Consider the following 13,630-nt stretch of genomic DNA (forward strand, 5'->3'; position numbering starts at 1 on the left):
AGAGATGCATAATCAATACCTAAATATCAAAACTTAATAGATATAACGATACATGCGAGAACCAAGAAACAGTAAGGTTCCTCCAATTCAGTTGTAAAGAGTAGGACTCAATGCTTCAGATACTGTCAGTAAAAAGCATGAATTACAGTAATACATGCTGGTGTTTAACACACTTGTCAAAAAAAGTAAAACTGATGAAATGTGGCTTTCTAATTGTGAATACTGCATTTTTAAACAATACTGTTGTTTCTACCTCCTTGACTTTAACACTCCCACTCTCCAATAGGTGTACAAAGTTCAGGTAATGATCACAATGGCAGCAAAAAGAACCTGCATTAACAGCACTAAAGATAATAATTTAAAAACTAATTTAAAAAGTGACAGATGATGAATGCCCTTTGGAACAATCGCCCCTCACCCCCATAACTTCACACTGTCATGGTTCCTAAAGCACATTCCACCTCATCCTCCACAACAGGAAGCAGGCTGCCTTGTCTGTCTGCCTCTGTACAAGGAGGAGCTAGGTAGCATGCCTTAGGCATGCCTCAGCACTTGATCACATGAGATCCATGAAAGACACTGTAAAGAGGAGGAGTTTGGAATGTGGTTTTATACTTATTTGCATTCACTGCATGCTACTTGGTGAAATTCTATTGAAATTAATATTCCCAATATGTAACACCGGACACATACTTAGGTATGCAGCTTTTGAGCGCAGATAGAATAGATGTGACACTTACAATGAAGGTACAATGGATGGATTGTTTTCAGGTTTCTGTGTGCGTGTTTTTTTTTTTTTCTCTTACCTTAACATAATTTACTTTGAATAGTCTTGAACTTTAGTACTTTAGTGTAGTACTATTTTTATACGTATGTACTTAACTATTATTTTATTTGCACATGTCTAGAATATTTTATTTTAAATCTTTAAAAACAACATATTAAAAAAACCCTGCAGTACCAGAAGAAAAGGTATACTGTACTGTACTGAATGTTGCTAAACAAGTGTGCGGGTGGGTATATACAGCATAACAAACTGGTTTTAGCAACATGCATTTCTTGTCTGCCAGATTAGGTAGCTAATTTATAGATATTAGCATTTTGGAAAACAAATTATTTTAAGCAATGCTTGTTTAGTGTCATTCTCTTCAGACAGATTAAGAGATACAAAAACAAAACTCATTGGAAGGCTCATTAAAATTATTTTCTCTAAAAACTCCTCCCTGTACTCCAACATTTCTAGGGCCGTCCAAATGGCTGATTATATATACGCAGCATGTGTTTTCAATGCATCTATTGACGTCTGCCTGGATACAACCCCTCTGCTCTGCAAACAATATAAAATGTTCCCAAAAGTTTTGGAAGAGAGTCAGTTTTTTTTTTTTTTTTTTACTCTCTTTGCTGGAAGCCACCTGACCACTGCCAGGAAGTTGAATGCAATACATTCCCAGGAGCGGCCCCTGACGTCAGCAAAACATTCCAGTGTGGCCCGGTCAAGCCTGTCTGGAAATTCCAGTATTCCACAGTACAAATACACTTTCAAACCAGCTGGAGCCTGTACTGAATCAGCTCCAAGCCTTGCTCGAATAGATAATGGAGCCTGCACTGAACCAGCCTTGCTCAAATAGATAATGAAACTTATCAAACCGTGCCTACCCCCGAGCTGCTTTTCTTTCTGTATCACCCATATACATCAAGCTCACAGTATGTCCTTTCTGTCAGGTTTTATTTTATTTTAATTTTATTTAAATATTATATTTGTATTTATTGATTATAAAATCAAAGACAAAGCAGAATGAAAATGTTCAACTTATGGCCAGAGACTATACAAATCTACGGTAATATTTTGATAACACCCTTAACATCGATAAAGGTAAATAACTTAAAGGTGTGAGGGTTCAGAATTACCAAAACATGCCTGCTTGAAAAAGGTGACATAACATACACACTGATGAGACCCCACCCAGTACTAGACAGACGGTTCTTTTGTGTGTGCATTATCTGTTAATAAGTATACAAAAAAAATAAATAAATAAAATGAAGAGTGCGCTGCCATTCCTGACCCTAGAAACACCCACCAAATAAACAGGTATAAAGTAGTTTATGTTCCTAAAAGCTATATAAACTCCACAGAAGAGTTACAGTAAAACAGAAAGAAATGCAAATCTGTTCTGGAAAATGCCCACATTTTTTTATCCAGAGGAGGGCTAAGAAGTTGGTTTTTCATTTGAGATCATAAAAAAAAGTCATTCCTGCTGCTTAATGGTGGGAAGAGGGAACAAAAATGACACATCGCACAACTACAGAAGAAGTTTCTTTGGTTCGCATTGTTATGCTTGCACATTTTCCTCAGGACAAATCATGGCCTTGTTAGAGACTAGTGAACGCTGACAAAGTGTTCTGTATGAATTCTGTCCATACATATTACACACACTACAGCTTTTCATAAATCTACAGAACTGTTTGCTGGACAATTGTGATGAAACTTGCAAAGGATCTTACAAGTTAGAGTGGATCAGAATTTTTTTTGTGATCAAATGTTTTTATTGAAAGTGCACAGAAACACACAAAACCAAACATATGAACTCTTACTAGTTTCACCCAAGCCCTCCCCAGGGGAGGGAGAGGGGGGAGGTAGGGTGTTGGGGGGGGGGGGAGGTCTCACATAAATAATTTGGGGTTACATGGAAACGCATTCCTTTCTGTATGTCACACTTCAGTTTTTACAGCATTGTTCAATTAGGATTAAATTTGGTGGGACCTTTTTTTACCATTATCAAAAAGTACCAGAAGGGAGGCATTTGTCTGTCTACATTTTAACATGTCTATACAACGGATGTAGATTGTGATGCTCTACTTGTTCATGTTAACAGACGTGACGGTGGGATGTGTGTCACTGCCAAATAAAACCTGTGTGTTATTACATGAAAAAGTCTGATCACAAAAACCACCATATAAAACTGTCACACTGCTACGTAAACAACCATTTACCTAAAATATGACAGGATATAAAAAAAATAATGATTACAAAATAAATCAGTGAGAAGGAAGGTCTTCACACTGAGGGGTGTGGATTGGTAAATGTAAAGAATAAACCAAATCTACAGCATGGCGGGTACATGTAATCCATTAACAAATCATTAAACAAGATGTCCTTCACATACACAAAATAAACTGAGAGTTTTAGCAGTAAGGCACTGTATGGGTCATGTCATTAACCCACAGTTTCTCAGAACCACTTACCAGAAATTTGAATCTGCTTACCAGAACTTTGAACTTACCAGGCAGATGAATAGTGTTATTTATAAACACCAACAGCCCATACAGTTCTTCAGATATGAACTCTTGAACTTGAGGATCGTCAGACCCTCCTGGGAAAGCTTATGACCTACTGTAATACAGTAAGTTAGCTGGAGTTGTTAAACAGCTAACGTAAGAGGTGTTTCATGATGGAATGCATGGTCTAGTGAGTAACTCCAGTAACTAAAGCCAATACTACTCTATATATTTGCACTTCCTGAATGGATCACGATGAAGAAGTGCTGCAACAAATGCATGTGTTTTTTTCCTTATTATTAAAGTGGGGATTTGAGAACATACAATATAAAGCTTGTGAAGTTTTCAGGCAGGAAATCTATAGTATCATTAAATCAAGAGCCTGGTACATTCATTGGTCAATCTACAAGTCACATTCCCATCAACCTATAAGATATAAACATACTTCGCAAACTCAGTCCTGACATGCTTTTGAATTAAGGCTGTGCCCCAACTATTTTTACTCTACTTATTTTTATTCAACCATGGTTTAGGTTTAATGTTTTTGGAAATCTATATTATAAATAAAAGGTGGTTATCTAACGCAAGATTGTCCTGACTGAAAAACACTGGAACTACTGATGTAGCAATTTAAAAAAAAATTGGCCTATTTGTTGAACAGGAAGTTATTTTAAAACATGTAATTTAGCAATAGTAATTGCCCTTGTAATAAACTATATACAATAAGCCTTTGTAAAGAAGTCTTTCCAGTTTTGACGTCAACAAGCACCTATTAGGACAATGTGTCACTCCCAAAGTGATTGGTATTTTCTCCCCTGTGAGAAGTGCAACTTTAAAGAATTAATTCTTACTGTAAAACCAAACTATCACGTGAGCTTGACATGCAAGAACAACACACTACAGGTATGTCAGCAGTTCTCAAACTTTTTCTAGCTAGGACCCCCTTTTAAAATGACTCCGGTCTGCCAGGACCCCTTTGCGTATAAAAAGCCATGCCACTATATTACAGAAATACGCCTACAGTATATACATAATTAGGGCCCTACCAAATTCACAGTCCATTTTCGTAAATTTCAGAGTCATAACATTAAATTTCACGGTTTCAGCCATTTAAATCTTAAATTTCATGGTGGTGTAACAAAGTATGAACATGTAGTTAAAATGGCAAAATATAAACATTTAAAGCCCTGAAGTTAACAAAAGCATGTCATTAACAAAGTAGAAATGCTAAAGAAAATGATTGCATTTCTGCTGTAGTTATTACTACAAAAAAGGTTCTGGTTTTAAAAGCCATGTGACGGGGTGACCCCTATTGCTGATTCGTGTGCAAATGTTTGCAGTTGACACGTGGAACAGAAGACCCGTTGCTGGGCAACCAACTGAGCAATTAGGTTTGCCCGGCGCTGAGCTGATCGGAAGGTCTGGATTGGCTGGCTGCCATGCCTAGGGAGGCTGCGCAGAGCTCAAAAACCATTTGCAACACAGCTCGAGGCTACTGCACGGCCACAGCCATACAAATGGGCACCAAGATTGCTGCGTTTACATCGAAGAGTAGAGTGTCCGCTCCCTGGAGAGAACTACTACACGATACCCTTCCACTCCAAGATGGTGATCGTGAAGGCTGTAGTCGCCAGGAGGGTGCGTGGACTTCACTAGGTTAATTTAAGGTATTTGATCCTAAACAAGTATAGAGAGGTTTCATAGTGTAGTAGGTTCTTGGAGCAGGACGTCTCTTTAAGTAAGGCTAGCAATTGCTTTGTGTGGCAAACTTATTTTTTAGCTTTGTTTTCTTTTTCTTTTCCTTATTAAATCTGGCGCTGGGATTACCAGTTGGTACCCTTGTGTTGGGGCCGGTGTTGTTATTAAATCTGCCCACCTATGTGGCATGTTAACACCCACTGCTCTGTGTCTGATTCAGCGTTATTCAGTGATGACCCACGTATGCAACATCACCCTGTTACAGCAACAGTAACTCAAAAACTACTCTGAAATAGGTCATCATTTATAATGACATTTCAATTAAGAAAAGTTGTCACAGAAATGTTAAGTCTTAAATCATGAAAGTCTGCATCCTAATTAAAGTTTTGCTTCAGTCAAGGATATAGAGGTTATGCGCAAGTCTTGCAGGTGTGGCAACATATAGACTTGAACTTAGACCTCACAAAGGTTGCGGTACAGCAGTCTGTGTATCTGAGTTTCAAATTTAAAATGTGTGCCTCAGGACAGTCATAAATAATAAACCATGGACTGGTCACACTGCTTGCTCAAAAACACAGCACATATATTCACACATACAGCAAGTAATACTAATAAAAAGTTTGCATTAACAATAATAATGTTTAAATCAACAGCTCATCTTTGCTTGCTTGATGGAGCGAGAGTTTTCACCAGCAAACAAAGTTATTATTAGAATTTAATGTTAAGCAATAAATTCAGAAGATTACATACAATATTTATTTATTTTTTGTTATATAGTAATAAAACGCATTTGCTGGACTGATTTTTCTAATTGGCAGCTGCTTGCGAATGGAGCTGCGCATGTTTCTTGACATTGTTTCTATGCCCTCAGCTCATGCAGGTGTAATCAGAAAACCCGACAAGCAAAACTTTAGTAAACTCAGAATCTGCCCTGGCAATTGTTATAGGACCAGAGCATATACATATCACTTTAATAGAAACAAAGTGATTCTTATGGAATTGTTTCCATGTTCTGCAACAATGTTAGGGAGAACCTAAATTTCTAACTTGCTTGTTATGACTGATTTGCAAAACATCTACCAGGTTCTTTGAAACAGTTCATAAGAATAATGCCACCTTCATACCTACTGCTTAAAGATAACTAAGTGAGAACCTGCACTAGCTGCAGTTTAGCACCTAATGCCTGGTCTCTAAGAATCTAAATTTATATGCAGCCAGTGTAAACTGTCTGCATTGGTTGACTATTTCTGACGATCATCATCTTACACATTTTAGAAAAGGAAGATGTTATGTCAAACAGTACACCGTTTCACAGCAATCGCATAAAAAGAAAATGTATAACAGGACAGAAGTCTGTCCTCTAAATGATCAAACAGTAACTTTTATCTCAATGGAGATGAGTAAAAGAGTGTATATACAGTATATCAGATACTGCAAGCTTCAGCATGTCATAACTTTTACTAAACATGTACTGTATGAATGGCCTGGTGGTAAAGTAAAATTAGTTTTCTGTATAAAACATTTTATACAAAATCGCCAACCTACTACAAACAACCCCTGCTGATGTAAACAAAAGCAACACAATGGAACACATAGATGCATCATTTGGAATTTTCTGTTATTAAACTAAACAGCGGGGGTGAGGGATCACAGACTGTAAACAAGACTGCTCAGTGGTGTAAGATTATCCGACTGCAGCACAAAGAGACCATTTCAGGGCTGTAGTGCACTTACCAGGGAGGGTAAACATGCACAATGTCTCCTGGTCCTGGCTTCAGATGAGACGCTGTGTCCTTGGTGAACAGGACCTTCAGCTGGGTTTCCCTGGTAGAGCAGGGGGTATTTTTTGCACTGGTGCCTGCTGACTGCTCTATCTGCTGGCAGAGGGCAACTTGTGTAGAGCACTCCTCCTGGATCTTCAAGATCTTCAAAATCAGAACTCCAGATTTCCCAGCTGTGGACAGAGAAACTTGTTTTGCTATGAAACTGTGGTGAACTTCTATATTACAAATACATGATGCCACTACATGCAAAACCAAGCACCAATACTCCAAACAATTAAGGGATATTCAGAGATGTTTTTATAGCCACAGATCATACACTCATTACCAGTATGCATAATCAATGCTAGGTCATATTCACATGCGGAGGATACTAGACAATAAGCTGGAGTACTAAAGATGGTCAATTGGAACCTCCTTTGCTTTTAAAATTACTATTAAAAGCAGCTAGGTAGGTATTACGTCAATGCAGGATTTGGGAATTTTGTATGGCACGCATTTTTACCAACTGTTGATAAATACAGCATTATTTTTAGAGTTGAAATAGGAAAAAAAACTATTTTTTTTAAAGTAATATTTTCATTAAAACATTGGCAATACATAAGCCCCCCAAAAATGTTGTCTGTTAAAAGACATTGGGCCCGATATTTGAAAGGTTTGTGCACCGCGCAGAGGGGTATGCGCATCACAAATGCCGAAATTGTGCCAAGTTGCCATATTTGAAACATCCTTTTGCACATCACAATCCATTCTGCGCTGTGCAGAAATAAAACGTATGCATAGCGCAATATGGGGGGAGTGGCCAACAATATGCGTGATCCTGGTATATTTGAAGGTATGGGCCAAGCACAAAACTAGGTTTGTGAGGCACAGAATAAGGATTGTGAAAGGACTGCGTTAACTCTGTGCACACTACCATTCCAGCACTGACTACAAACAGGCAACAATGGGAAACGTGGGTAGCATGCAGCGTGTCTGTCGACATGTGGGTGTGAATGATGCAAGGCACACCCAGCAACAGCAACCCCGACATAGGCGAAGAGATGCTGAAAGGGTGTCCTGGCCTCGGCACACATATGAGGAGCTCAGCAATGAGCAAATCATGTCCAGGTATCGTCTCGACTCATCTATACCACATCGTGCATGATGACCTGGCCAGAACAAACCTGCACAGTCATGCCTTGTCTAAGAAATTGGTAGTGTTTGTCTGTATGTGTATCCTGGCTACCAGGACCTGAAGGTAGTAGGTGGTACCGTGGAGATCAACCAGTGAGCAGTGTCCACCTCCCCAACCAGTTCATAACCGCGTTGCTGCAACATGCTGAGGAACATATTAAATTCCCCTTAAAGTTTTTTAGTAGATCAACAGTCAACACCTGGAGATTATATATATATATATATATATATATATATATATATATATATATATATATATATATATATATATATATATATATATATATATATTATTTTAATTATTATCCTTGTAGTCAAATTGAGATTAAAACCTCTTTTACGAGTGAGACCTAGCCAAGCAGGTAGCAGCAAGAACAATACACAATAAAATACAATTAAGACACAGGCAAATCACATTTAAAACAATAATCAAAATACACAAAAGTAGTCAACTATTTAAAACAATTACAACTCTCAAGTCATGAAATCATGCAGTTTACTAAATTGTAATAAAGATATCTTGGTCTGCAGCTTTAGTTTGGAGTGGAACTCATTCCAGGACCATGGGGCAATATAAGCAAAGGACCCTTTACCAGCCTCAGTATGCATATTTGGGATTTTAAAATTCAAAAAAGGCGGCAATGGTCTGAGGCTATGGTTACTATGGGAAGCTATAAGGCATTCATTTAAATAAGTATATTCATATAATTTACATTATATACCAGAATATACCAGTGCTTCAACCTGCGTAAAGCCAAAGAAGTTCAGCCTACCAAACCATATAATATACAATAATGAGTAATAAATCTTGTATTTGTAATGTACCTCAATGCTGCATGATATAGCAAGTCCAGTTTACCTAAAGTTGATGGTGATGCAAACCTATATACTGCATCACCATAGTCAATTTGTGGCAAAAACATACAAGCAATAAGCCTCTTTTTTTTTTTTTTTTTTTTTTTTGCTTTATTTGGCTATTCCATAGGTTGCTGTGCATTACGGGTGAGGGGTGGGCATCTGCAGTTAACACTTTCCTAAAATCAGACCGGTGATACGATCAACCAATCAAAGACCTGTATTTTCTCTGCAGCAGTCCAATCATAAGTTAGCTGAGGCGGGACAAACAGGTCTGTTAACTGTAATTTCTGGCCGTTTTTATGCAGCTGTCCAGTCTGCTAAATGTCTGTGTTGCTAATTGTACAGAGACTGTTCATTTATTGAGAAATCATAGTAGGCTACAGTTAACATTTTAGGACCGTATTTAGAATTAATTATGATTCTTACAAAAAATAGTATAACAAAAAAAATCCATCCAGCTCAACCTGGATTCTGTGCTGCACTAAATGACACATGTAAGAGAAAACACATGTTACTTTCATTTTAAATTAAAAACTACTTTCGTTTTTAAAGTTACAGTGTATGTACATATACCTGTTTACACACTAGTTTCTTCTGAAATGTTTATTTTATTACAGTTTTTCATTTTTTGAAGTAGTGCTTTATATGTGGCAAGTTAGAAAATAAACCCTTTAACATTTAATTGTTCATTTAAATATGGCATTTCGGCTGTGCAGATGTTTGATATGATGTGTTTGAATAAAACGAGTTGTATCCAACAGTTTGTCTTTCATTTTAGTACTGATGTTGGCTGTCGGATGCAATTTTAGGTTTGAGTAGAACCGCGACGGTCCAGTATTTAATTGTTTAATTCTCCTCTTAAAAAATGTGCCTTTGCACCTTCTTAAAGAAAGGGTTCAAACTGTGAAGATTCAGTTCTTCTTCTTCTTATATATACAGTAGATGCCGCTTATTAACAAATCTCTCGGTTCCCAGCAAAAAGTTGTCATTAACCGAAAGTTGCCAATAAGTGAAATGCCACTGTTTAAGTGTATTTATATGGCACAACGATATACTCCAAGTGTACAAAGCATTAGGAACACCTGCTCTTTCCATGAAATAGACTGATGAGGTGAATCCAGGTGAAAGCTATGATCCCTTACTGATGTAACCTGTTAAATCCACTTCAGTGTAGATAAAGGGGAGACAGGTTAAAGAAGGATTCATAAGCCTTGACACAATTGAGACATGGATTGTGTATGTGTGCCATTCAGAGGGTAAATGGGCAAGACAAAAGATTCAAGTGCCTTTTAACGGTGTATGGTAGTAGGTGCCAGGCACGCCGGTTTGAGTATGTCAAGAACTGCAACACTGCTGGGTTTTTCACGCTCAACAGCTTCCCGTGTGTATCAAGGATGGTCCATCACCCAAAGGACATCCAGCCAACAGCAGGCCAGTGGACAAAAACGGCTCATTGATGAAAGAGGCCAAAGGAGGCTGACACGAATTGTACAGAGCAACAGACAGGCTACAGTTAGTCAACTGACATTCCAGTACAACATTGGTGCAGAAAGACCCATAAAAGAATGCACAACTCGTCGTACCTTGACACAAATGGGGTATGGCATCCGACGACCTAATATAACACAAAACACAAGAAACTGTGGTTGCAGTGGACTAAGGAACGAAAACACTGGACACTGGAGCATTGAAAAAACATTGCTTGATTTGATGAATCCCAGTTCCTGCTGTTTCACACTGATGGGAGGACTAGGGTATGGAGAAAACCACATGAGTACATGCATCCATCATGCTGTGTGTCAACATTGCAGGCTAGTGGTGGTGGTGGTGTGGAGTGTGTTTTCATGGCACACATTGGGCCCCTTGATAAAAGTGGAGCAACGTTTGAATGCCACAGGATATATGAAAATCATTGCCAATCAGGTGCATCCTTTCATGGCAGCAATGTATCCATCTGCTAATGGATTTTTTCAGCAGGATAATGCCCCATGCCACAAGGCTAGGATTGTCCAGGAATGGTTCCATGAACATGACAGTGAATTCAGCTTACAGAAGTGGCCTGCCCAGTCACCAGATCTCAATCCAATTGAGCATCTGTGGGATAAGATGGAACGAGCTATCCGGAGTAGAGATGCACTACCAGCCAACTTGGCACAACTGTGGACAGCATTGGAGTCAACATGGGCCAGCATCCCTGTGGAACGCTTTCAACACCTTGTATAGTCCATGCCCTGGCGAATTGAGGCTGTTCTGAGGGCAAAAGGGGGTGCATCTCAATATTAGGAAGGTGTTCCTAATGTTTTGTACGCTCAGTGTATATTTGTACAACTACAATACGTCACTGAAATACATGTTTTAAATGTTAGTGTTAAAAAATGTAAATGAGAAACACGAAATACCCAAACATAGAACTGTTTACTTCACGCGTGTATAAAAAAAATAATAATTTTAAAAAAAAGTACAATGTACCACCTCCTGCTGTAATTTTGCGTGCAGCTTCGTAGATAGTTTCAAGTCACGATTCTGCCTTAGTTCACCAGATATATACGCAATTCCGAAGTCAGTGTGTTATAAAAACTCCAAGAAGTATGTGTATAAATCACGCAAGTGCACTCTGTAGCACTGGCAACTAGTAATAAAGTTGTCAATAAACGGCGTCTAGTTGCTAATATCAGAATTCCATTAACAGTAAAGTCTCTGGGACGGGATTGGTTCCTGGAAAAATGTTGTTAATAACCGAAAGTTGTCTTTATCAGGGTTGCTAATAACTGGCATCTACTGTGTATTTAAAGCTACCGATCTCAACTTCTTGCCCACTTCCATTTTTTGTTGAATTATTTTGAGAGAGATTTAAGTGAGAGACACTGATTTCCTGTGTGTTACTGCAAAAAGTACTTTATGTTTCTTAATTAAAAGCTATTAGCTAGAACTCCAAAGAAATAGGTAAAATGCAAACAAAACAGAGCACATAACATGGTAAAAGATATAGAACTAAATGAATTAATTTTTAGATGGACGGTAACTAGGATGTTTTCCTAACATGACATGTGAGTTTGCAAAAGGTGCTTCTATTTCAGTCAGTGGGTTTTGGGATGTTTCGGGGAGAAAGAGTTGTGATAGAAATCTGTGCCGGTTTCATTTCCCGCTGATTATAAAGCTCAATCCAACAAGGTTTAGCTCAATCCCACAAGGTGTTCAGGAGTAGTAGGCCCAACAACTAAGCACTCATACAAACAAGACAATGTATAAAACAGCATGTGCACTGCACTGCAGCTCACATGCATCATGCTTCCAATGATACGATCATTACTATAGCCCAAGTTTCTTTTAGGTTAAATATCTGAATAGTCTATTCTTTATTTACTGCTATATTGGCACTGTACTTGTTGCATGCTGAATCTTGCACAACTGTTGTTTCGCAGACAACTCAAGCAGCAAGAGTATGCAGAGAAATAGTTCATAATTTTAGGTTGGCATAACTCCAGGTACAAAAACTTGAGAGAAAACATGGACACAGAGCATGTCCCCAGGACCAACGCACACCCCCAGCCAAGAAAGTGATTTTTTAATTTAATTGTATTTTTTTTTAATGAATTTAACTGAAAGTATCTTGTGACCTAAAAGTAGGATCTAGAAAATATGAAGAGAGAAACAGGAATGATGCTTGTTTGCAGTATTTACATTTGTTTGCTTACTGTTTAAAAGTTACCATTCATTTACTATGGGTATACTATCATTTACACACACTAACATTAACACCCTGTATCTTTCTAAACAAGAGATTTTGGGGAGTTCCCCAATAATCTCTAAACAATAATTGTGTGACTATAGTAATCATTACAACTGTGTGTAATGGCATTTAAAACAGGATTCATTCATCTGAGTTTTTACATATCTGCCCTTACTCTAGTCCCAGCGCAGTCAGATATGTGATGATATATACATACAGCAGTGTTTCAACAAGAGGCAGAAAACAGGAAAAGACATGCTTGTTCCTTGTTCTATGGCAAGCCAAATCATTGAGATATCTCAAACTGCATTTTAAAATATATGTAAATAAATTAGAGATATCTATAAATGAAAATTTATTTTATATAGCGCCTTTCACAGTGGACCATCATCACAAAGCGCTTTACAAGATGCAGTAACAAGAAGAAAATCGATAATACTTTTACATGACATAGTAAAAAACAAAACAAAGTGTAATACATTAAATACAGTGGAAAGTGCATAATACATGAAATAGTAGCAGCATCACAGCAGCTAATAGCAGATCAGGCTTAGAGCATGGAAAGCAAGAGAGAACAGGTGGGTCTTGAGAGCTGATTTAAAGCGAGCGATGGTGGGAGCATCACGCACCAAAGCTGGGAGAGAGTTCCAAAGAGTCAAAGCCATGAAGCTAAACGAGCGTTCTCCAAGTGTGGTGCACTTTTGCTTGGGGATAAGAAGCAGGCCAGAGTCGGAGGACCTCAGCTTGTGGGCAGGGACATAACGGGTCAGCAGGTTGAGGAGATACTCGGGATCTGTGTGATGAAGGGCATTGTAGGTGAGCAGGAGAGTTTTGAAAATAATCCTGAACTTTACAGGTAGCCAGTGCAGCTGAGCAAGATGGGGGGTGATGTGATCATGTTTTAAGGATCCTGGCAGCGGCATTATGGACTAACTGCAGTCGGTTTATGGTGTGTGCCGGGAGACAACCATATAGAGTTGCAGTAGTCAAGTTGAGAGGAGACAAATGCATGACAAAGTATCTCCGCATCTGGGAGAGAAAGGTAGGGACAAACTTTGGAGATGTTTTGAAGATGGTAGATGGAAGATTTGACCATGGAGGAGATGTGGGC

The 13,630-nt window shown here is 38.3% G+C and overlaps 1 protein-coding gene across 2 annotated transcripts in view; it reads right to left on the reverse strand.

Moving 5' to 3' along the window:
• The window catches only part of spidr (scaffold protein involved in DNA repair), a 110,663-nt gene that overhangs the window by 55,604 nt on the left and 41,429 nt on the right, over positions 1–13,630 (reverse strand). For both annotated transcript variants that reach the window (XM_041247651.1, XM_041247652.1), the window contains exon 8: positions 6,709–6,928. In XM_041247651.1, the coding sequence (XP_041103585.1) occupies positions 6,709–6,928 (220 nt within the window). The remainder of the gene's footprint in view (positions 1–6,708; positions 6,929–13,630) is intronic.

This window comes from Polyodon spathula, chromosome 4 (assembly GCF_017654505.1).
Source record: "Polyodon spathula isolate WHYD16114869_AA chromosome 4, ASM1765450v1, whole genome shotgun sequence".
In the NCBI taxonomy this organism is placed as follows: Eukaryota; Metazoa; Chordata; class Actinopteri; order Acipenseriformes; family Polyodontidae; genus Polyodon; species Polyodon spathula.